We start from the raw sequence: 25,445 nt of genomic DNA on the forward strand, positions 1-25,445 counted from the left end.
AGTGTTTCAAAAAATATTGTTAAAATTAAATTAAAGTTTTCTTATTATTTAGCAACATTTTAAAAAGATATTATTAAAATATAAAAAATGTGACTTTAATTTTAATAGATAACTATTATAGTTACCATAATCGTAGACATACTAAAATTCATAAGCTAAAATAGTCTAAATGTAATTTTATTATTTTGCCGCAACTTATTTAAGCTGTGTTTGGACATTATTTTATATAATTGTTCATCGATAACAATTCAAATGAAAATAATTAAACTAATCTTCATATAAAGAGTAATTTGTGTTGTATTTTTTTTTTAATCTTTTTACTTTTGATAGCGTCTTATGTTTTTTATGACTTATGTAATATTGAATTTAAATATTTTCTATTTATATTTGAATTTTTCTGAGGTTTTGAATTACTAAAAAAAAAATCAAAATTTATGAAAATCAAAATCACTTGTACACATAAATATCCAAATAAATAGAATGAACTAGTTGTTTAAAAATTGTGATTAGAAATATAATCATTCATATTATTTTCTTCTATTAATTTAAATTTTTAGAACGAGTGGTATTATGATATAGTATTAAAGTTTCATGTACCAAAAGTTAGAGTTCGGTCAATCTTTGGTAAACCCATAAATAAGAAAAATAGAATAAGATAAATTAAAAAAAAAGATAAAACCTATAAAAATCAAACAAAGAAAGAGCTTATATTTAAAGAAAAATATTAGAGTTATATTTATTCACGTTATTTTTTTTATCAGTTTAAATTTTTCAGATTAATTGTTAGCTATTACATGCTAGCTATCTACCGGAGATCAAAGAACACTCAGTTTCAATGTGTACGGACACCTCAGGCGTATCAAAAGATAAGCATTCCTTCAGCTCTACAAGGACTTGATTTATGTCTGGTCTTTCAGCTGCAGTTGGTGAAGCGCAAGACACTGCAATCTGTACAACTTTTCTTGCGGAATCAACGTTGAATTCTCCTTGCAACAACCTTGAATCAACAATGTTTTGAATGTCATCATCATCACCACTTTCAAATATGGGCCTAACCCATTCAAGTATGTGAATGGCTTCTCCTTTGGCTTCTCTTGATATTGCAGGTCTCCCGCTTATCAACTCAAGCAGAATGATGCCAGTGCTGTAAATATCGCTTTTCTTATTCAAACATCCAACCCTTTGAAACCTGTTCATATATAGTAACAAAACAATATATAACTTATTTAGATATAAAAAATATTAAGTGCATATGAAAAACAGGTATCAAATTAATCTTTATGTATCTGGATATAAATATAAAGGTAATATTCGATTTGATCTTTAAAATTTTTAGAAAAAAGGACAAACAGGTCCCTAACTTTTTGTCCTGCATATATTTTCGTCCCTGACCATTAAAAAAAATACTTTTAAGTCCTTGACCTTCTTAAAATTTGGACGGATCAGTCTCTGGCGGAGACATTTGGACAGATCAGTCCCTGACGGAGGCATTTGGGCGGAGGGATTTAAAAGTATTTTTCAATGGTTAGAGACAAAAATGCCCACAGAACAAAAGGTCAAGGACCTATTTGTCTTTTTCACAAATTTTTAACATTCATCAAGGCAGTCTTTTATTTTCAAAAATAACCAAACTAGTATCTAAATTTATAAATTGTGAATCTCCTTTCTGTTTAAGTTAACTGTTGTTTACACCAATGAGATAGTTCAAATAGCATAATTTTTTCATATTGTTGTGGGTTGAGTCTCCCTATCTTTATTAAAAAAAAAGGTTAACTATTAGGATTTATATTTTTAGGATTAATTTGATTTTTTCTGAAAATCAAGACTATTTTGATAAGCATTAGAAATTTCAAAAGATCAAACTGGACATTATTTTTATAAATATGTGTGTTATTTTAATGTGTATTTTGTATCTCAGTATGTATTTTATATATGTGATTTAATTGCTGATTTACTATATTCATGTAGCAATAATTATATTTTAACAAGATAAAAGTATAGAAAAATTTTCAAATGTACTGAAAATAGTTGTTTTAACCGTTGATTTCAATTAATATATATTATATATATTTTTTATAATTTAGATTAACGGTTAAAACAACTGGAACACCGTTGTTTTCGTTACTCTTAAAACTCTTCCAAAAGTATAAACATTTTCACACAAACCGCGAATGTTCAACTAATTAAAAGGTATTTGCAAATCTAATTTTAATTTATTTGCTTGTGCAGTTGCTTACTCTGGATCAATATAACCTGGGGTACCAGCAGGACAGGTTGATATGTGAGAATCAATATCATTACGAAAAGCTCTACTTATACCAAAATCAGCTATCTTGGCATGCTTCCACTCATCTAGCAATATATTTGAAGTCTTCAAATCTATGTACGATTGATGGATTGCAACCATTATGCAAATAATTTAGTCCTGATACCGAATCCATAACAAAATATGATTTGTTATATATATATATATAAAAATGACAAGAGCAGAAAGAAACACAAATTGCGACAAAACAGAAATAAATTGGATCCGGTTGAATACCATTCACTGCATCAATTGCTATGTTGAGTCTCTCATTCCAATTCAATACATATGGGTTTTGCCCTGCACACAATTCAAGAATAGCATGCTAATTTTATTTTTGTTAATGACATAAAAAAATTGTTATGTTAAGGAGATAAAAAATAATCAGAATTTATCTTATCTAATATTTATTAATTATTGTAACAACAATTAATAAAAATTAAATAAAATAAATTTTAGTTATTTTTTATTAATATTTTTTTGGTACTAAATATTTTCAAAAGAAATATAGACATGCTAATATTATGTCTTGTGTGTTGCTTTGTGTTTTTGTTCCTTATCAAGACACTGCTTTAATACGCCATCCATTCTATATATATAAGAGAACATCATTAGTGCTTGTCATTATTATTATTATTGTTATTATTATTATTATTATTATTATTATTATTATTATTATTAACAATGAAACTGCATATTGTTAAGAAAAAGTATAGGGAGCCAATAAAATATTTGTATAATGTGTATAATAGATTTTAGGAATGTTTGATTCAGTATTAGAGATATAACCATTAGTGTTACATTTTTCTATCAGCTTAAACTTTTGAGATGAGTGGTTTGATCTTTGATGACATGGTATTAGAGTTTTAAATCCGAAAAGTTAAGAGTTCAATCTTTGGTAGTGATGTTCATTTTATTCATATTGAGCCAAAGATTTAGTCCATTATATATATTATACACTTAGACTATTGGCTCCCTAATAGTACATATTTATTTTAAAATCTTGAATAGTACTATATATTTATACCAATAATATTTTTCAAGCTTTCTTTTTACTAATTTTAAGAATTGAAGAATTTTTTAAAAATAATAATTTGTATTAGATGGAGATTATTAGACTCACAGACTCACATACATGGAGTTTTTTTTAATTAATAATTAAAAATTATTAAATAATAATTTGATATATTTAATTAAGTTGTTATCTTACAATTTATAATTTTCAATTTTAGGCACAAACAATCACATAAAAATAAATGGATGAAAATAATTTGACTTGAGTTTCTAGATAGGTAAATTGGTATTAAATCTAGCATATGCTTATTATGATAAAAGGACAAAAGATAGATTATTATACTTGACAAATGTTGCCGGAGATTTCCATTGGACATATATTCATAAATCAATGCTTTATTCTCTCCTTCATCACAATACCCAACGAGAGAGACTAAGTTCCTATGACGAATAAGGCTATGAAGATGTACCTGCATTTGAAATTTAGCCCCTAAAAAACTTGATGAGAGTATGCATTGGGAGATCAGATTAATTATTCATGCATGCCAATCACTATAAGAAATAATATAATTATCGATACAAAAAATGAACAGTCAAGTTTACTAAAAATATTAAAATCGACGATGGAATCGTCTATTAATTTAACGATCTTAATATTATCATTATCAACAATGATATGAAAAGATTTTTTTTCAATAAAAAGATATCTCGTTTATTTTAATATTTATAATATTGCCAATTTTTGACATCAATAAATTTAGATAATATTTTTTTTAAAAAATTAAACAAATGGTGTTAGATTTATTATATAAAATAGATAACTAAAATCGACAAATTTATGATCGATCTAACCTCTGATTGAAACTCCGTATAACCTTGCCGTGATGACGGAGAAAGCAACTTGATAGCAACTTGAGTGTGATCCGGTAAAATGCCAAAATAAACTTTTCCAAATCCTCCTTCTCCAATCATTGTTTTGAAGTTATCAGTGATAGAGACAATCTCATTGTAAGTGAATGCTGCTTGTTTTAATTTCAACGATGCTCCCTCTTTAATAATATGTGCTTCTATTGTTATAAAAAAAATTAGAATCAAAATTAATCATGCATGGAAATATATACGTAAAAATGTTCAACAAAAAACAAAAAATTCATTCTAACTTATACAACTTATTATTTATTTACAGTCATGTTAAGTGTACTAATATCAGCTATTAATATTAGTTAAATTATATATGTATTTATACATAAATATATAGTGATAAATTTTTGTATGTAAATAATATTTTTAATTTATTTATTAACTAAAAATATATATACACTAAAATTAATTACTATATATTTATGTATAAATATATATATTATTTAATTAATTTTTAATATATATTTTATATTTCAGCATATATTTTATATTAATAATTAATTAGTATTTTTGATAATTGATTTTAATATATATTTAAAATAATTGATTTGTTAAATACTTTATTTTTTCTGTATTTTTGTTTTGTCATTGTATGCATATTATTATTAAATTTTTAATAATTTCAGTATGTGTGTGTGAGATTGTAGTTAATTGATGATTATAGTTTTGTTCAAAGAGCAATCATCCTTTACCTTATATTAGAATGGAAATTAAAGAGGATATATACAATGGAGGAGTACCTTTTTCTTTTCGTCTTCTTTGGAATATCCAAAATCCAGGGATCAAAAGGATTAAAATTAAAGCTGCTGCAAGAGATGCCATGAGTGGTGTAACAAACTTCTTATTGTTGCATGAATCCTTTACGCAGAGATTAGGATTACCACCAACACTGATTAGCCACAAACAAGTGATTATAATATTTTTCTTAGAGATATAATTATTTATATTATTATTTCTTTTTATTGGCTTAAGTTTTTGGGACGAGTAATTTCATTTCATTATACGAATTCTATGTTTGAAAAATTTAGAATTTCATATTTAATTAGTAAATTCTAAAAATAAAAAAATTATGAAATTATTTTTTTAAAAATTTAAATTGAATTTTTATAAATATTTTTTTATTTATCTTATACTATTTTTTCTTCTTTTAAAAATAACAATAGAACTTTAGACTTTTATGTTATACAAATTTTAATATTATAGTATAAAATTACATTTTTTTAAATTTTAATTTAATAAACAGAAACATATAAATAATTATATCTCAAATAATATAACTATAGGTTTCGTGACAAATTAATATATTTGTTTATATTATTGATATTTACATGCATGTATAGTCCATCGCCATGTATAGCAGCATTGGGAAAATGTTGAACCAGAGATTCAGAAAATATGAAAACGAACCTTAATTGCAAACTTGCATCTGCAACCTTCTTTCGGAGAGCCTTAGGAATTAAACCCGAAAGGTTGTTTCCTGTCAAATTACTGCACATATAATGAAATATTATATGTAATTTTAAAAGCCAGCAAATCGATCTGAAATATTAAATTTATATATATTTTTTTATATAAGAACCTACTCCTAAGTTCCAAAGACACAAGTTAGAAGATGACTATGTGTGATGGTAGCTATTGCCAATAATCAAATTGCTACGAAACGAAGCTATATATGAAATTTATTTTCCATTTTTAGTGTTTTTTTAGTATCAATTTTCTTTATCATAAAAATGAATTATTTCAACAAGTTAAGCTAGCTGTTAGGTACAATAATTTATATCTAACGCATTTTCTCATATAGGATTCTTTTAAATTTGAAGCACATGAATGATTACAGATATAGGATATTTCCCTCTGATTATTTTGTGTTGATTTTTTTTTAATTATGTTTTGATCTCTAAAATTGAACTGTAGATTTTTTTGGCATAAAAACTCTCTACTACTGTATTATAAATTATTTATTTTAAAAACTTAAACTATTTATATTTAATAGAAATATATAAATAATTATATCTTACATTTTTTTACTTTCCTAATAATATGTAAAATTAATGTATTTTAAAATCATGATTATTATTATCTTGATTATCCACTAATATTGACAGAATTCGTTATCAAAATACTTGATATCATAGTTATCAGACCCGACTCAATCCGGTCGGTTCAACCGAAATCCAGTCACTCGGTTACTTAACCAGGTCGAACCACACGTTGAACCGGAAATATAATTGATCCGAAAAAATTCGGTTTATCCGGTCGGGTTTTAATGAAAACCGGCGACTCAAACGGGTTATTTGATCCGGTCCGGGTGGTACAAATTTTTTTTTATTTGTATGCTAAAACGACGTCGTTCTAATATCTCCTCCTTTTTCATTGAAATGAAACCCTAGGCTATCCCCCCTTCCCCCATTGCCTCATATCTCTGATCTCCCTAATGGCAGTAATGTAGTATCTCTTGAGTCTTGAGAGTTGAGTGAGTGGCTGAGACTCTGAGTTCATCAATCGGCCTCATCAGTCACCGCCGAAGTCACCAGTCACCGCCGATACCCCCCTCAGCCAACCTTGTCTCTCTGTCACCCTCGTCGTCACTCTCCACGGCGTCGTTCCTTCTCCCGGCCGTCACTGCTTCTCCCCTCACCTCGCCATCCTCTGAGTTCATCAATCGGCCTCATCAGTCACCGCCGATACCCCCTCAGCCAACCTCGTCTCTCCGTCACCCTCGTCGTCACTCTCCGCGGCGTCGTTCCTTCTCCCGGCCGTCACTGCTTCTCCCCTCACCTCGCCGTGTTCGTTGCTATATTGGTCGTTTGTGGGTTGTGCTTCTTGTGCTTCTACTTCACTGCTTTTGCTTCTGTCCTTTCTCGGCGCCTCACCTGGTCGTCAAAAAGCTCAGAGCTTGTGCTCCCTCAGGTCAGTGCCTCTGCTATTGACCTATTGACTATTGTTATGGAATCTGTTGATATATTAGTTAAAATTGTTCTTGAATTGTATTGTTACGGGTTGCTGAATGGTATTAGTTAAAATCTGTTCTTGAATTGGTATATTAGTTAAGATCTGGTTGATATATTAGTTTAATTTGTTCTTGAATTTTAGTTAAAATTGTTCTTGAATTGTATTGTTGCTGGTTGGTATTAGTTAAAATCTGTTCTTGAATTGGTATATTAGTTAAAATCTGGTTGATATATTGGTTAAATTTGTTCTTGAATTTTAGTTAAAATTGTTCTTGAATTGTATTATTGCTGGTTGCTGGTTAGTATATTAGTTAAAATCTGTTGTAATGTTGCTGGTTAAAATCTGTTGAATTGTTGCTGGTTGCTGTATTCTCCCTGTTGCTGTTGCTGGTTGCTGTGTTGGTAATTTAGTATATAGTTTTTTAGTTGCTGGTTGCTGCTAATTGCTATTGTATTTTACTGTGGTTTTTTTAGAGCTGTTGTTGTTTATTGTTGATTTGTTTAGAGTTGCTGTTAGTTGAATCAGGGAACTTTGGTGAAATGGTAGTGGTTGTTGTGTTTCTTAAAAACTGATTTAAGCAAATCCTTTGTTGATGAAAATATTTTTGGTTTCTTTGCTAGAATTTTAAATATGGCTTCATCTCAAACACCATCAGAAATGCCACCATCTCATGAACAAGCATCATCAGCAACTCCTACCCCTGATCTTACCACTAAAAGAGTTTATAATAATAGAGGAAAGACTGATCCAGCTTGGAGTCATTGTAAACAAATTGTGGAAAAAACAGGGAAAATTACTATGATGTGCATATATTGTGACAAACCTGTTAGGGGAGGTGGGATTAATCGATTTAAGTATCACTTGGCTGGAAAAGAAGGAGATGTTGAGAAGTGCAAAAAGGTTCCACCTGCTGTTGCTCATCAATTTGGGCAAAATATTGAAGAATTTATGAATAAGAAAAGGAAAACTCAAGAAAATTATGCAGAAAGTTATGGAGCATGTGATGATATTGAGGCTATAACAAAGGTATCTTCTATATTATTTATCTAATTTTAAAAAGCATTGTTCATTAAAATTTAATCTTTAGTTTAGTAATTACATAACTTGATAACATAGGAATCAAATGAGAAAGCAAAGTTATGATCCAATTTGTTTTGATACATTTGATGACCATTCGGATTGGATATTGGAAGATTCATCGCCGTTTTTAACTGCTGAAGAGGTTGATGCTCTACAAAATGATTTGACAAATATGTCCATTCAACCAACTTTGGATGATCTTGGTAAATTCTTCAATTGCTTGAATATTTTAATTGTCAGTTACTATTACGAATTATTCTTGATATTGATTTCATGATTTGTCAAAAATACACAAATGTAGATCAATTAAATTTGGAAGATGACCAAGATAATGATGGACCAAGTAACAATGCTATGGAAGATATGGATACAAATCAAAATGAAGAAAATGTTGATCAAGCTCCTAATTTACCCTGTGAAGATGTTGATGTGGACTTTGGGCTCACCCCTTGGACTTGATTTAATGATTGTGTTATCTTTAACTTGCTCTTGTTGATTTAAATTGAGAACATATTTTATACTAGAAACAAGTTTATTAACTCTTCTTTTAGATTATTAGTTATGTTTAAGACTTGATATTTGATTATTAATGTTTGTAAGACTCACATTTTAAGTTTTAAGACATTATTTTAATTTTATTAATATAATTTTATATTTTTTTAGTTATGACCGAGTTAATCGGGTGAATTAGTGACCCACCGGTTGAACCAGTGATCCGGTAATCCGGTCATATGACCGGATTGATTACCGGTTCGGTTCTGATAACTATGCTTGATATCATCATGTGTTGAACATTCTTTTTCTTTTTGTGAGGACTAAGTCTAATTTTTGGGTGTCTCTTTGCACTCATTGTACCACAACTCTAATCAGATTTTTAGGGTCATTGAGAGGTAGAGAGTATAGCCACCAAAGTGAGGGAGAAGAGGAAAAATAGAATTTTTGTTTTTATGCAAAGCAGTAAATTTCAAATAGTAGTTTCTTATTTGTTCACCATTGGATCGGCTTCTTGAAATTTAAACTGCGTGTTTCTCTCATCTTATTCTTTATTCTGGACGGTAAAGATGTTGATTGAAGATCTGCAGTGGGAGAAATTGGAAACGAACAGCAATTATGCTTTTTTTTGGATATTTTTCATGCATCTTCTTTCTTCTCATTTATAAGTTTTGGTACTTTAGTGTTTTGACTGGTTATATGCATTATTTATGTTTTGTTTGAGACTCTCTTGTACCTCATTTGATTATAGTAGAACTATTTTATTGGTCTTGATGATTCGTAATTTTTACCTCTCATAATTGGAGATTTTTCACATTAAAATTTCGGTATTTTTATTATTGTTTTACTTGCTATGTTTGCTTATTTACAGTTGCTACCATATTGTGTTGTGAATGTTTTTATATTATTCTTGTAGTTGGATATTTGTATTATTTCTGCCGCAACTAGACTCTTTTATCATAGTGGTCGGTTTTAATTTAAAGAATATTATTAATTGATTGTTAATATAAAAGCATAATCACCATAAAACTGGCAAAGTTAAATAAAAAATTAAGATTTTAGTTGAACTTACAGAACTTTTAACTTTGACAGATCTCCCAAAAATTCAGGCAGAGATCCTTCCAACTCGTTATTAGATAAATCCCTGAAACATGAACACATAAATTTATTGGTAAAAATAAGTGGCATACTTCAACTTATTAACACAACATTAATCAGCCACGATTATAGGTTATCACTGCTTACAAGTATTCTAGTTCCGTGAGACATGAGAATGATGAATTTATCTTCCCTCTCAGTTTGCTTGAGCTCAGATTCCTATATTATAATTCATAATATAATTCGGCAACCAACCCATACATTTAAGTTGAAATAAATTGCAAGATAAAAATGAACATGACGATGATGATGGTGCATACAATCAAGCAATGGCTTAATTAATTTGACATTAATATTAGCTTATTAGTACTTACAATGACGTGATCCTTGGATTGGTTTGATAGTTGCAAGTGAGACCCTCCCATGCAAATTGATCTGGAAGACATGGATCTCCTTGCCAACTTAACCTAGATATCTGGTACGCACTTTTGATGTCCTTCATACCACCAACTAATAATAAACACAATTCACCATGCTAATTAATTAAGTTAAACAATTTCTTAAACCTTCCTTAAAACCCAAGTTATAAATTATTTAGTTTAGTTTTACAAAAATGTTATTCGTACACTAAAATCAGCCACTAATATATTTATATATAAATATATGTGTGGTTTAATTTATTTTTAATGCGTATTTATATTTCAATATGTATTTTATACTAGTAGTTAATTTTAGTAGCTGATTTTGATGTATATATAATATAGTTATTAATTTTAATATATTAATAGTGTAAAATATTTTATAGCCCAACTAGTCATTTAATTATATTTGTTCTTTACTTCCTTTAAATGACCATTCACGCGATTAATATATAAAATAATTATTTTTAGTGATGTAACATTATGTAATTGAATATACATAAAAAATTTATTTTACAATGTCAATAAGTGTATTAGAATTAAATTTATATACATAAATTAATGTATTGTTTAACATGCTCATCCAAATATTCATTTATTCTAACCGCAGAAAAAGTAAAAGTCATTTAAAAATTTTAAATGAATGTGTTAATTAAAATAATTCTACCCCATAGTTTATATAGACTTTTATTTATATATGAAAAAATATAATTAACATGGAAGAATTTATACTTTTTGTTCATCAATATGATATACCAAAATTTAACCACTAAAATAACTCACATATTTATCTATAAAAACCTAAAACATTTAATATTAATGTAACAATTATATTATGTATATACTAAAATCAATTAGCAATATAAAATAAAATAAATATTAAAAAATTATTAAAATTTATTATTTTTTATCATCACTTAATTATTAATATAATTTTTTATTTTAATTTTTTTAATTTAATAATTCAACAACATATTTCATGTCATACTTTTAAACATTAATAATTAGTTCATTGTCAAAACTAATAAATTTTGATATCTCTAATATTTCTCAATAACATATATATTAAAATACAAAATATATACTATAAATAAATTAAATATATAATAACTAATTTTAATAGTTAATTTTAGTGTGTAAATATAATTTTTGTTATCACAATAGTTACCAAATAATAAAAGAAAAAAACAACAAATTAAAATAATTACATACATACCATCTCTTGGGTCAGTTGGAGAATCGATTTGCGTGATCAACTTATAGACCTCAAAGGCGTTGAGGATAGGAGGAGCTTCCGATCCTAACGCTGCACTAATACTAAAAGTAGCACTAACTTGTGCTGTGTATGAAGAACCAACAGTAACTGGTTTCAGGTATTCAAGAACCAAGGGTTGTGAGTGTATGCTTTGCGAATTAAGGGCTATGTTAATTAATCTTTTTCTCCCAGCCGTGAGTTTCTGAATTTCCCCAAAGTGGAAGTACACATAATACTCTGTAGCGTCATCAAGCTCTATTAACAAAGTGGAGAGGCCCAATTCTAAGGGATGCGACATATTCAGTGATTGCGCAGCAGTTTTCATTACTTGGGATGGTAACTTATAAGCATCAACATCAATGGCCGTCGAGTTATCATCTAATACCAAGCTTCGCCAAGTATCTAGCTACGTCACGATCATACCTCCAAATCCGGTCATAAACATCATCTCTGTACCTAATAATAATAACAAGTCCTGTTAGTTTCTATAGTTATAGGAATTTGTGGTTAAGTTTTTATCATTTAAAGTTTTTTATAGTTCTTTAGATTATTTTTAAGGGAAAGTATGAGGACACAATAGAATATTTGTATAATGTGTACAATAGAGGTTTAGAGAGTATTAGAGATATAACCATTACTGTTATTTTTTTCTATTAGCTGAAACTTTTGAGATGAGTGGTATTATAACATAGTATTAAATCTTTAGATCTAGATAATATAAGAGATGTTCATTTCATAACTCATAGCCATTGTACACATTGTACAAATAAGCTATTATCTTTCTAACAGGACTCTATTTTTAATTTTATAATTTAACTTTATCGTATTAAAAATATTAAAATTAATAAAAAAATTCAAATTAAAAGTACCTACACTACTAAATTCCTAAATCTAAATGTTTTCTTTTATTTTATTCGATTAATTCTAATTTTTTGATATAACTAGATCTTAACTACAGAAATTAAAATAATATAAACTCAATTGAAAGTTTTTAAAATATAGAGATTTAATTATAAATTTAATAAAATTATAAAAATCAATTGATTAATTTAACTTAATAATAATAATTTTTGATGCACAATAAATATGAAGTAAATTTATGTGTTTATCTAATTACGTAATTTTATAAAATAAAATAAATATTTTTTGTAATTTTATTAGATAATCAATAAGGTACTAACCAACAAGTATTTTTAAATTATACATCATACTAATTAATTTTATTAATTAGTGATTATTTAAATTTTATTTTTTAAAAAATACAAAATTAATAATTATTAATTACATGTTAAATTTTAATTTGGCTCCTGAAATTTAGTACGATACTTAAAATAACTCCCACAATTTCGTTAAAACCCTCAAATTTGTAATTGTGGCTCCGTCTTGCCCCTGCGATAATCTCTGTCACCAAAATGCTTATCTGACGCAATTGCATGACACGGTGGATACTACTTAAACAACAGTGCATTGATTTCGCACCCAAACCCTTTGGAAACAATGTCGTTTCAGTTTTTTGTGGGTTAAAACTCTCTTTTTTTCCACTACGACAATCATAAGTTGCAAAATATCAAGAAAATCCTTACACTACGTGGTTTCCAAAGGGTTTAGGCGCGAAACTAATGCACCGTCGTTTAAGTAATGTCCATCATGTCATGTAATTGCGCTAAATCAGCATTTTAGTGACGGAGATGATAACAGGGGCAAACTTGAGTCACAATTGTAAATTTGAGGGTTTTAATCAAGGTTCTGAAAATTAGACCGGACTGACCGGTTCAACCATGAACCGGCAATGCAAGTGGTCCGGTCCTTCTCCAATAACGGCTGGAGAGAAAACTATCGGAAAATCGGTGAACCGGTCAAAAATCGGCCGGTTGAGCCGGACCGATGATTGGCCGGTTACTCTAAAACGACGCCGTTTTTTAATTGGTTTTAAAAAAAAAATTGAACCCGACCCGGACCCACTCATGAACCACCCCCTCCCTTCTTCCCCCATTCATTCATCTCAGTCTCACTCCACTCGTGAACGGTAAACCCTAGCCCTCTGAAGCAAAGGAATAAGTACCCTAGCCCAGTAGCCCTCCATTGTCGCCGCGGTTCTCAGGTCGTCAGCGCCACCGCTGTCGCGAGGTCCTCAGTATCGTCGCTTCTTCCTCTTCCCCGTGTCCGGAATCCAGTCACTCGGTAGATCCTCTTCGTCTTCGCTGGCCTCTCGAACCCAGGTGAGTGACTCCTCATCTTCATCTTCTCTGAACTTCTTCTTCAATTTTTGTTCCATAATTCTTCAATTCATCTTGGGTCTTGGCTTGAAGTTTGGTTCTTCAGTTCTTCTTCTTTGGTCTTCAGTCTTCGTTCTTCGGTCTTCTTTGTATGTATAGTTTTGATTGCTGTGGAAATTTGTATGTATGGATTGGTTACTAATGCAGGAAACTTACTCTGTTATGTCATTTGTATCAACCAAAGTCCAGAACATCTAATACAGTAATTGTTACTCTGTTTTAGTGTTTTGCTATTTTGTAATTGGCTAATTGATCGATGGCTCTGATAGTGTTTTACTAGTTTACCAGTTGCAGATGGCTCCTAATTTGTTTGTTGTAATATTGTTGAATGTTGTAGGTTATTTTAATTGTGTTTCATATTTGTTTTTAATTGTGTTGTGGCTCATGCTTTAGGTTAAGAACATGGTTAATTATTGTGTTGTGGCTCCTGTTTTTAATTGCTAATGGCTCCTAACTTGTTATTTTTCATTATGTTATGGCTGTTTTTAATTTCATATCTGTTTTTAATTGTGTTGTGACTCCTGCTTTAGGTTAAGAACATGGTTAATCTGCATATATATATCATTATTATCACAATTCACAACTATGATTATCTCATATATAAACTTGATTTCTCCATCTTCTTCTCAATTGTTTTTATGTGTTAGTTGCATGATGATACAGTATTACATAGGTACGGATTTTGTCCTACAATAGCATTTTTAGATTAAAATAAATTATTAATATTAGATCAAGAATTAAGATTATTTTTAAACTTGTGATTCTAATTTACTGATTATTGATTTTGAATGTTATGATTATTGATTAGTGATGTGTTGTTGAGTTATTGTGTAATCTTAGTGGAATCTCCTCTTTCTCTTGAATTCTGGAAACAACATCATGGGTTTGCTTAACCTAAGGCTCAATTATAATGCTGCTTATACTGCTATTCACTCTCTTTTCTCTTTCAACAATCACTCATCTATCACAATTTCTTCTTATCAGTTCAATTGTTTCCTCATTTCATTTCATGTAATCATATATTCATGTTCTTTTTCTCTTTCATAATTAGTTACTCTTTAATTTTTATTCATTGAAAAAATAATTTGTCTATTTAATTTAGTTTCATTTCTGTCTTGCTCACTACAAGAAAAATACCCATTCAGCCACACTTTTTTTAGGCTACATTTGAAAAGCGTAGCCTATTCATAGAATAGGCTACGCTTTTTCCCGTGTTGCCTTTTTATAAGAGAAAAGGATACACAAATGCGGCATCATTTAAAAAGCGTAGTCTTGGGTATTATAGAAATCACTTATAAAGCATAGCCGTAGGTTGATATCAATAGGTTCACTTTTCGTATCAAAAGAGACGCTTTTAAAGGGTAGCCTATTTGTTAAGTTTTGGGTGCATTTTAAAAGTGATGCCTAATGTATCTAGAGCAAAAAACTTAACACTTAGTAAATTTTTTCATTTTTTTCCTGAAAGCAAACTGATGAGTTACTAGTTACTCGTACATTTTTTATGTTTCAGTAATATTTAATATACTTTGTAAGACATCACGTGGTCAATTATCTTGTCTCTAATTTTAGTCTAATTTATAAAACTTATTTTTTAAATTAAATATTTAATATTTAAAATTCATTTTTTAATAATTTTAAATTAAATATTAATTTTTTATTTTTAATAAATTAAGCACTAAATTTTAGATATTATAACAATCACCAACATTATATAGCGAGGAATGATATATACAACATTTTTTTGTACATCTCTCTTCTATACCACCTACTTTTGGTATTAAAAACATTCGATAACAAGTAAGATAATATAAAAGGATTGTATGTAAAAAAAAAAGTATTAAAAAAGAAGAATTTGTAAATGATGAAAAAAAGGTTAAACTTAATCCTTAAAGGACCAGTTTTCCAGTGTAAAAAAAAGAACCAGTTTGAAAAACATAAAACTAGTAGCTCAAATGGATTTGTATTGAGTTTTTTTTTCCTTTCAAATTTTGTATAGGATGAATTACATACACTCACCTTCATCCTCGTAAAACCCTCTCACTCTCGCCATTCAGAGTCGTCTCCTCCCATTCACGGCTCACCTGCACGTATCCACATTGACCGTCGTCACTCCTCTTCGCCATCGCTTGCACTGATTGAAGCTGTGCCGCCCTCACCATCATCGCTGTGCAGCCCTCACCATCGTTGCTGCGCCGCTCTCACCATCGTCATCTCCGTGCTTCTCATCATCGTCTTTGCTGTGCTCACATCATTGAATAGGTATGTATTGATTTCTATTTGCTTCTGAAATTGATCAGTGGCTTAGGGTTCCTATTTTAGGGGTTTTAATTTGGGGCTTTTAATCTCTCAAAATATGGGTTTGTGAACTGTAATTTGATAACATGCATGCTGTTGTTGATGAAGATGTGTGGTATTTTAGGGTTTGTGAACTGTGATTTAATATACAGCTTGTCTATTTTCTCTGTATTTTTGTTTCTGAGACTGAATCCAAATGCAGCGTTAATAAGCTTTTGTTTCTGTGATTTCTCAATGAATAAGTTGGCTTCCGTTTTTCTGTTTTTAGCTTCCTGTTTTTAGCTTCCTGTTTCTAACAGAGTTCTTGCAGTTTGAACGGTTTCTTGGTTAGCCAGAAACAGAACTGGTGTGAAGAATGTAAAGAATGAAAGAGGACAAGGAGTAGAGAAGTAGAAGACGAAGAAGAAAGGTGAGCTGAATGAGCTATAACATTTGCACTCATTGACTCCATTGACGCCACCGCAGCAAGTAATCCGTTGTAGCAGGTAACTCTTATGCGCATTCTCTTTTTCTTTTTTCTGTAGCCTATGATTGGATTCAACAATGGAGCTTCTCTTTATATTATTTCACTTTTGCGATTACGTTTCTCTATGTTTGAACTTTGAAGTGAAAGTGCAAAATCTCTTTAGGACTCGCTATTCAAATTTATAATGTGTTTCATTGCTTGCTTCAGTGTGTAATTTCATGATTTAACTTTTTTCTATATTCAATAGGTGAACGGTGAGCATTTAGGACCAGAATGATTGAATGTTGGTTGTTGATTAATAAATTACTGTTTGAATTTGCATTGTAATAAATAATTGAGTTCATATTTAAACAGCCTAATTACAGAATATTAGGCTTTAATGAAGCTTTTTCGCCAATGAGGTTTTCTTTTCTATGATTTATGAGGAAAGTTCATTTTGAAAATTAAGCTTATTTTGTTTGGTACACAAGTTAATAATAGATTTACTTGGGATTTGATTACTCATCCATTTGGTCAGTTAATTTGTTGCATTTCATTCTAATTTTTGAAATGGCGAAAATATGCACGCGCTGCATTCTATGATTCTCTGCACTATGTACTTATTTCTTCTTGTTTTCCAGTTGAATCAAAGTATTTTCTGGAAAGTTTTCTCTGCTTTCATCATAATTCATAGCTGTGGGTTTAGTGTTGGTCTTTGATTGTTGGAGCATTTTGAGGACTTGCTCATTGAAGAAGCAAATTGATGCTGAAGCTCATGCTGTTCATGTTTGACTTGCAGAGCTTAGTTTGGTTGCTTCCTTCAAAAGGCATGTGACGTGAGCACAAGTTTAAATAAATACATAGTGATGAAATTGAAAACTCATTAATAATAATAATAAGGTTTATATAATATGGACCTGTAAGTGTAACAAGTGGCTTGATTCCTGCATGTTCAGCTAGTGCCTTTTATGCACTGATCTTGACTCATATGAAATAGCAAGCATCTCTCTATAAGATTCTGAACCTGCATTATCATTATTTTCCATGCATGTCAATATAAAATAACTAGTACTAAATTAGAACCAATGTCCAAAATGTAAAGAAATTAAAGTATGAGTGAAAAAAACTAGTTATAATAGTTAGAGTAATTATCTATTATTAGAAACTACTTTTTGTTATTTTTGTTAACTTGAGGAGTATATATAAATAGCTCTTCTATATACTTGTGTGATAGATAACAATGAATATCCAATACAGTTTTCTAATATTTTCTTTTTCATAATCTTTTCCTTTCTGTCAAATATTTGAATTCTTTCTCATGAGTTCAAATTCTGTTCTTAGCTCAAACACTATCAGTTACTTTCAGAATTTCATGTTAGTGATATCAGAATTACATGATTATGAGTTCAAGTTTTTCCATATTATTTAATTAATTAATGAATTTGTGCGTGGTTTCTTTTTAGGAAAGGGAGATTTAATAACATGTTCTAAGCAAAAGAATTCAGAGTTATTTCACGCGGTTCTTGGAGGCTTAGGACAATTTGGAGTTATAACAAGAGCAAGAATTTCTCTTCACCCAGCACCCACAAAGGTACGTTTCATTTTAAAAAATATAAAAAAATAATTTATTTTTAATTTTATATTTTTTAAATTAAGATTTAAAACTTAAATTTTAACATATATTTTATACTGATCATTAATTTTAGTGGCTGATTTTAGTGACTTAACATAATCGTATCAATTTATAATGCTATTTTATACAAAGATATCAACATGAGAGTATTCAATGTATAATACTATTTGGGTTCACATTTAAATATGGTGGTGACTTTTACACCAAGCAATGCAAAAGGAAAAACACTATTCGCCTAATTAATTTTTATTCAAAAAAAAAAAATGTCGGTGTGGAAGCTATAGTTCCAGCAGCTTCAATGTATATTATGATGATAGTGAAAAAAGAAAATTATCATGTGCTTGTTATTGGAATATGAAATTATATCCTCTTTCTGTAGAGCAAATAAAGAAGTTTTAAATTAAAATAATTATTTTAAGTAAAATATGATCATTTTTATTTTACGATAATAATATTAATAGTAGTTTCTAAAACTAAAAAACCGGGTGTTGTAATTTAAATTTAATCATTATAATTAATGTATTAATTCTAGTGTATGTAAAACAATTTATGCACATGTATAAGATATTAAAATTATAATCTTCTAACTAAGGTGCACGAACTGGGGTAGGTTAATGATGATTATTGTGGGTCACCTTGTTCTTCATAATATTAGTACTAATATATTATAATAATAATTTAATTATTCTGTTTGTCTTCAATTAGTTGTTTTTGAATTGTGACTTCAACTCTTTAGAATATTTTATCACTTGAGAAATTATACTATGTTATAGTTGATGTTCTGAAGAAAAAACCAGAGTATGGACTCTATTTGATTTGTGCATTACTTCAAAACTTGTTGATTTTTTCTACTTTGGATTCTTCTTCCTTTTTCCTTGTGAGATTCATGCTTTGGATTTGAATTTTGGGCTGTTATCAGATTGCTTGAGAATAGATACTCTACAAATTAAAATTTTTTTAATCCAACTGTTTGATCATTTTCTTGTTCCAGATTTGAGCTACAATAGTCAATAGGTTATTGAATTTAGAATGATAAGTAATGCCATTCAAATAAGTTTAATAAATATCTCATAAAGTAGTTTCACCTTCTTTAATTTCTCGTCTCTGGATGCCAATATTAATTACTTTTTCACCTTCATTTGGGCCTTACACACACACAATCCCATGCCATTTGTGGACTCCCTAATTGACCCCTTTCCCGACGCCCATGAGTCACCCCCTACCCTGCTGCTTCTATAGTTATAATTAACCCCTTCCCCTAATCTGCTTTTATAGGCAGAATTTTAATTCCACTTTACATCTATTCTATCCTTTTCTTTTTTGGGTGCTCTCTCTATCATTTGGATTTGCTTCCTTTTGCTGCAATTCCTTTTGTATTTTATTTAATTTTTCCCCCTTAAAATTCTCCTTTTATTCTTGTTGCTCTTGGACATAAAATTATTATGAAAAACCACTTGAGATGTGTGATGTAGCAGTATCTATGATTTTTAGCTTTTTTCCTGACATTTCACTTTGATTTGTGTATGTCCTATTATTTTCCAAATAAGTTACCGACCTGAATTGAATTCTGAAAAGCAAGATTTCTTCCTTTTATTTTCAGTTACTCAGTTACTCATGCTTTAGATTTGAATTTTGGGCAGTTATCAGATTGCTTTTATTTTCCAAATAAGTTACTGACCTGAATTGAGTTTTTTTTTATTTTTTTTCCTTTCATTTTAATTATATCAGTTTAGAATTTATGAAAATAAATCTAGACTAAATATGATTATAGTCTAATCTCTTAGAATTTTACTTGGTAACAAACAGATTAAAGTTTTTGGTTAAAGCTCCCAAGTGGATTTTGTCAAAACGTTGATCGTGTCATGGCAAGGTACAATGCATACTTTTTCTTTTCACTTTATTATTATGCTATTAATTCATGTGTAGCTCCACCTTGATTGCTTTATTAGTTATGAATTTACAATTTAACTTATTATTTATGTACTATAAATTCTTTGTTTTCCTTAATTTGTTTTGCTTCAGCGAGTTTCTAGTAAAATATTTAGAGAATTACTTCTAAGACTAGGAACTATTTCCTAAGCTAACTACAAAGCTATGAAAGTCCGTTTCATAGCCCATGCCCCTTATATTTCATAACACCCTTCCTCCTCTATTCTTGTTATCTTCACTTTGCGACCCCTTATAAATTTTCCTCTAAAAAAATTTAATAATTATCGATTAGGTTTTGTGATATGCCAAAGGATTGGATGGATCTACCGAGGTATAGCGAAGAGTATATCAATGGTGTTATTAGTTTCTTAGAATTTGCATACTCTGAGGGAGAACCGGATAGACAACAAATTCAATGTCCTTGTAAGAGGTGTTGTAACATTGAGTGGTATAGAAGAGATGTGGTATTTGACCATTTAGTAGCCGACGGGTTTGTTAAGGGATATAGAACATGGATTAATCACGGGGAATGGACAATCCCAATGGTGGTTGATGATGACACGGATGATGAAGGTGCACGTGATGACATCGAAGGACTGCTTAATGATGCATTTGGAGATCATGCTGAGGGTGTTACTGTAGGTCCAAATGAAGAGGCTAAAAAGTTTTATAATTTAATAGATGGGGCAAGTCAAGAGTTATACCCGGGCTGCAAGAAATTTTCTACATTATCTTTTACCATCCGCCTGTACTTGTTAAAGTGTTTGCACGGTTGGAGCAATGCCTCCTTCACTTCCCTTCTAGAGCTATTGAAAGAGGCAATGCCTGAAATTAACATACCTCCATCTTTCCATAAGACGAAGGCTATGATAAGAGATTTAGGTCTGGATTATAAAAAAATCGATGCTTGTCCTAATGATTGCCTCCTGTATAGGAAAGAACTAAAGGATGAAACACAATGTCGTGTGTGTGGAACATCTCGATATACTGAAAATTCTAGTGATAATAGCGAGAACCAACCTCACAAGAAAGGTCGTCCTATTCCTGCAAAGACGCTGAGATACTTTCCTATAATTCCAAGACTTCAGAGATTATTTATGTGCTCAAAAACGGCAGCTAGTCTGAGGTGGCATGATGAGGAGCGCGTTAAAGATGGGACGTTAAAGCATCCTGCTGATGGCCTGGCATGGAAGAACTTTGATGAAATGAATGAAGATTTTGCAAAAGAATCACGCAATATTAGACTAGGCTTGTCAAGTGATGGGTTCAACCCATTTCGTAGCATGAATATTTCATGGAGCACGTGGCCCGTAATGTTGATGGTATACAACTTGCCCCCGTGGATGTGCATGAAACCTGAATATTGTATGCTTTCTTTGCTTATTCCTGGGCCACAATCACCTGGCAAAGATATTGACGTGTATCTACAACCATTGATAGAAGACTTGAAGTAGTTGTGGGAAATAGGGGTGGAAACTTATGATGCATCAAAGAATGAGAATTTTCAAATGCGAGCAGCTCTTTTGTGGACAATCAATGATTTTCCTGCGTATGCTATGTTGTCTGGGTGGAGTACAAAGGGAAAATTGGCTTGCCCTTGTTGCAACAAAAATACCTCTTCTTTACAACTAAAACATAGTCGGAAGACAGTTTATATGGACCATCGTGTCTTTTTACCCATGGATCATCCATGGAGAACCAATACAAGGTCTTTTAATGGGAAGCAAGAATTAAGACCCCCTCCACCTGTTATAGAAGGAACGGAAATTTTTGAGATGCTACAAAATGTTGAGAATGTTTTCGGGAAGAAGCAAAGTACATCAAATAGTTTCTTATGGAATTGGAAAAAAAGATCAATTTTCTTTGAATTGCCTTACTGGCACAAGAACCCACTGCGTCACAACTTAGATGTCATGCACATAGAGAAGAACATACTTGACAGTATAATTGGAATCCTTTTGGATATCCCAGGCAAGACAAAGGATCATCTGAATGCTCGATATGACTTAAAAGATTTGGGGATCTGGAAAAATCTTCAACCAAAGGAGGTGAATAATGGCAAGAGAACAAAGTTGGCAAAGGCATGCTTTTCTATGACTGCTGCAGAGAAGTCAATTTTTTGTGGTGTTTTGAAGACAACAAAACTACCTGATGGTAGTGCTTCGAATATATCACGGTGTGTACATCTAGGAGAAAGAAAAATTTCTGGGTATAAGACCCATGATGCTCATTTTTTGTTACACTACTTACTACCAGTACCGATTAAAAGCATCATTCCTGATCACGTGGCCATTCCGTTGATTCGACTAAGTTCCTTTTTTCGTTGCTTATGCAAAAAGTTAATCACACTGGAAGAGATAGATCGACTGGAGTTAGAGATTGTGGAAACATTATGCCACCTTGAGAGGATCTTTCCCCCTAGTTTTTTTGACATAATGGTTCATCTTCCCATTCATTTAGCAAATGAGGTGAGATTGGGTGGTCCGGTACAGTTTCGTTGGATGTATCCTCCAGAAAGGTACATGTGTACATTAAAGTCGTATGTACGCAACAAAAGTCGCCCCGAAGGTTCTATTGCAGAGGCATATCAGGCTGAAGAGTGCTTAACTTTCTGCTCAAGATACTTGCATGGAGGTGTGCGAACAAGACTTAATAAGCGACCTCGGAATGATGATGATCCTAATGACGACGAAGTTTTGTCTTCAAAGTTGTTTTCTAACAAAGGTCGTTCGTTAGGCGTGGGAAATGGAGAACCAATTAATCTCGATGACATATCAACTTCTCAAGCCCATGTGTATGTATTATACAATTGTTTCCACATCGCATGGGGCCAATCAATTTCGGAAGAGTACGAATGGCTCTGGTATACTTATTTAATATTTGTGCTGGGATTTGTTTAGTTAATTTTAGTTATGTTGTTATAGACTGACTTATTTAAGGCTTTATTTTGTAGCGCGCGACAAAGGAAACAAATGAGGAACCAAAAAGGTTTGAAATGTTCCTTGCTACTCGAACAAGTCGGAAAAGGAAGGAAATTGATCAGGAAACACAAGATGCAATTGTATGAGAGTTCATTGAATTACTAATGATTATAAGTCAAATTTAGGATACGGTAATTAATTCTATTTCAAATGTTTCTTTTAATTAGGATGAATTCCAAAACCGCCAAGCTGCTGGTGAAACAGATGAGGAAGCTTTTGAGTCTTTATTTGGAAAAGAACAACCAGGTCGGGTTAGGTGCTATGGAAGATCTGTTACACGAAGTGACTTAAAAAAGCATGCAGAAATTTCTGAACTCAAGCAACAACACCAAGAGGAAGTCACATCTTTGAAGGCTGAACTTGGAGACATGAAAGCCAAACAGCAGCACCAAGAGGCTGACCTTCATGGATTGCGAAACATGATTAAGTTACTAGTTCAGCGATCTGAACCTGGAATGAGGCCGGAAGAAATTGAAGCTTTGTTACGAGATGCCCAACACTCTCCAATTGATGCAAATAGCGCTCATGGATCAACACATATTCCAAACATAAATATGGTATGACCAGTTTTTTTTATTCCCTAATATTTGTTTATATATTGTTAATTGTTAATTAGGATTCTGAATATCTACTGTTAAGTTTAAAATTTTTATTTGTTAGAACTTAGGAGGATGCCAAATTTTTTAATTTGAACTGAAATTGAAGAAGATGAAAGCTGTGATTTGGGCTTTTTGGTTTTGTTTTTTCGTTATGTAATTTTATTATTATTGTTATCAGGGTGGAAGTTGTAATTTTTCTGGTTTTTCTGATTTTTCTGGTTTTGTTTTTTCATGCTATTATGCGCTGCTTGTCACTTGCACAATGCACTTGAGTTTCTGATTTTAGTTCCCATTTAGTATGAAGTCGTGTTACTCCGTTTTTTAGTTATGTTCTTTATGGTGATTTATAGTATTCCCTGAATATGATTGTTATTTTAAAGCAAAAGACTTTGGTTTATTTAATTATTTATTCAAACATAGTATGGTTTTGTTTCTTATTTTATGTTTTTGGTGAAATGAAAAGAAGAGTAGTTTCAATTATCCTATGCCGCTCGGATATTGTATATGTTATTAATATGTTAATAATTACTTTTTTCTTGTTGTACTTTTTCAAATTATAATTATTTTTCTATATAATTATGCAGGATAATTCTAAAGATGCGAGTGAAGATTGAGATGCTGATCATGATGGTTTAGTGACAAAGATGGAAATTAAAAGATGTATGGTTGATGATGATATCTTTTATTAGAAGCTAAGATACATTTATATGATATAATATTTTGGTTTTTCCTAGTTTATTAGCAGTAAACTCTAAGTGCATTATATGAGTATACTTATTCTAGTTTGAGATGTATGAATACTCAAAATTATGATCATCCCAATATTTTTGTTTCATTGTATAATTATATTTTGTTTCAGTATAATTTTTATTATTTAAAGATTATTGTATGGTATTATTATATATGTATTCATTTTTATTTTATAATAATTAACTAATTTAATTAAAAATACAGGATTATATATAATTATATTCTCAAATATTAGATTTTAGATAAAAAAATTGTTAGAAATTTATATATATATATATATATATATATAAACAGAAATTAAAAAAAATGAGGGACAAAAGGCTACACTTATATAGAGTAGCTATAGGCATACTATTTGTTACATTTATAAAGTGATGCAAAAGTGTAGCCTATTCTTTAGAATTATGGTAATCATTAGTGCTGAAAAGTGATGCAAAAGTGTAGCCTATTCTTTAGAATTATGGTAATCATTAGTGCTGAAAAACGTAGCTTTTGGTCCTGAACAGCATCACTTAAAAAGCGTACCCTATTCTCAAAGGCCAGAAGCGTAGCCTTTGATACAGAAAAGCATAGCCTTTGAGAATAGGCAACACTAGTATAGGCATCGCCAACAAAAGTGTCTCCGAAGCCTAAAAAGCGTAGCCTTTTCCTAAGACATCATTTTTTTCATTTTTGGCTACACTTTTCAAGTGTACCTGAATGGGTGTTTTTCTTGTAGTGTCCGGAAGAGAAAAAGGGAGACTGCGATGGAGAGGAAGAGGGAGGAGGTTGCGTTGGGTAGGGGGAGAGCTGCGATGGGGAGGGAGATGGAGGGAAAATTTGAGTTGGAGAGAGAGGAATTAGGGTTTGAATGATGGTTTGCCAAGTTACTAAAATATGGTGGTTATAGTAGCATTGTGCTTGCTGGAGATTTGCTTTAATGAGTTTGGGGACATGTTTGTCAAATTTTAAAATTTTTTAGAAACTATTTTATCAATAACAAAAGTTAAGTACTATTTTAT

General features: G+C 30.6%; 5 protein-coding genes across 9 annotated transcripts; 3 read left to right on the forward strand and 2 right to left on the reverse strand.

Annotated features, from left to right (window-relative positions):
- Nucleotides 1-710: 710 nt before the first annotated feature.
- On the reverse strand, nt 711-2,894 carry LOC140175260 (receptor-like protein kinase At3g21340). The gene is made up of 3 exons (XM_072202300.1): nt 2,543-2,894; nt 2,238-2,425; nt 711-1,189 (listed from the first exon to the last, which is right to left on the reverse strand). Exons 2-3 carry the CDS (start codon nt 2,405-2,407, stop codon nt 802-804), a joined length of 558 nt encoding a protein of 185 aa, XP_072058401.1. The 5' UTR covers nt 2,408-2,425; nt 2,543-2,894; the 3' UTR covers nt 711-801.
- Nucleotides 2,895-6,893: 3,999 nt separating this feature from the next.
- On the forward strand, nt 6,894-8,931 carry LOC112712859 (uncharacterized). Its single transcript, XM_025765746.2, has 4 exons — nt 6,894-7,150; nt 7,813-8,218; nt 8,309-8,475; nt 8,574-8,931. The coding sequence occupies exons 2-3, from the start codon at nt 7,823-7,825 to the stop codon at nt 8,333-8,335; spliced, it is 423 nt and encodes a 140-aa protein (XP_025621531.1). The 5' UTR covers nt 6,894-7,150; nt 7,813-7,822; the 3' UTR covers nt 8,336-8,475; nt 8,574-8,931.
- Nucleotides 8,932-9,832: 901 nt separating this feature from the next.
- Nucleotides 9,833-11,861, reverse strand: LOC140175414 (LRR receptor-like serine/threonine-protein kinase IOS1). Its single transcript, XM_072203765.1, has 3 exons — nt 11,498-11,861; nt 10,237-10,372; nt 9,833-9,908 (listed from the first exon to the last, which is right to left on the reverse strand). The coding sequence occupies exons 1-3, from the start codon at nt 11,859-11,861 to the stop codon at nt 9,833-9,835; spliced, it is 576 nt and encodes a 191-aa protein (XP_072059866.1).
- A 1,670-nt stretch (nt 11,862-13,531) lies between these two features.
- LOC112709983 (uncharacterized) lies at nt 13,532-21,568 on the forward strand. Of its 4 annotated transcripts, none has more exons than XM_072202298.1 (7): nt 13,532-13,755; nt 15,809-16,071; nt 16,418-16,592; nt 17,194-17,379; nt 18,016-18,143; nt 19,992-20,055; nt 20,407-21,568. In XM_072202298.1, exons 6-7 carry the CDS (start codon nt 20,048-20,050, stop codon nt 21,566-21,568), a joined length of 1,170 nt encoding a protein of 389 aa, XP_072058399.1. In that variant the 5' UTR covers nt 13,532-13,755; nt 15,809-16,071; nt 16,418-16,592; nt 17,194-17,379; nt 18,016-18,143; nt 19,992-20,047. The 4 variants fall into 4 exon arrangements, with proteins under 4 accessions (XP_072058399.1, XP_072058400.1, XP_072058397.1 ...); XM_072202299.1 differs by having other exon boundaries at nt 17,259-17,379; XM_072202296.1 differs by lacking the exon at nt 17,194-17,379.
- Nucleotides 21,569-21,622: 54 nt separating this feature from the next.
- LOC140172959 (uncharacterized) lies at nt 21,623-24,573 on the forward strand. Of its 2 annotated transcripts, none has more exons than XR_011865236.1 (4): nt 21,623-22,977; nt 23,068-23,175; nt 23,263-23,652; nt 24,279-24,573. XR_011865236.1 is itself a non-coding variant. In XM_072202295.1 (4 exons), the coding sequence occupies exons 1-4, from the start codon at nt 22,939-22,941 to the stop codon at nt 24,328-24,330; spliced, it is 576 nt and encodes a 191-aa protein (XP_072058396.1). In that variant the 5' UTR covers nt 22,310-22,938; the 3' UTR covers nt 24,331-24,573. The 2 variants fall into 2 exon arrangements, 1 of the variants encoding a protein (XP_072058396.1); XM_072202295.1 differs by having other exon boundaries at nt 22,310-22,977; nt 24,292-24,573.
- Nucleotides 24,574-25,445: the final 872 nt, after the last annotated feature.

This window comes from Arachis hypogaea, chromosome 9 (assembly GCF_003086295.3).
Source record: "Arachis hypogaea cultivar Tifrunner chromosome 9, arahy.Tifrunner.gnm2.J5K5, whole genome shotgun sequence".
Taxonomy (NCBI): domain Eukaryota; kingdom Viridiplantae; phylum Streptophyta; class Magnoliopsida; order Fabales; family Fabaceae; genus Arachis; species Arachis hypogaea.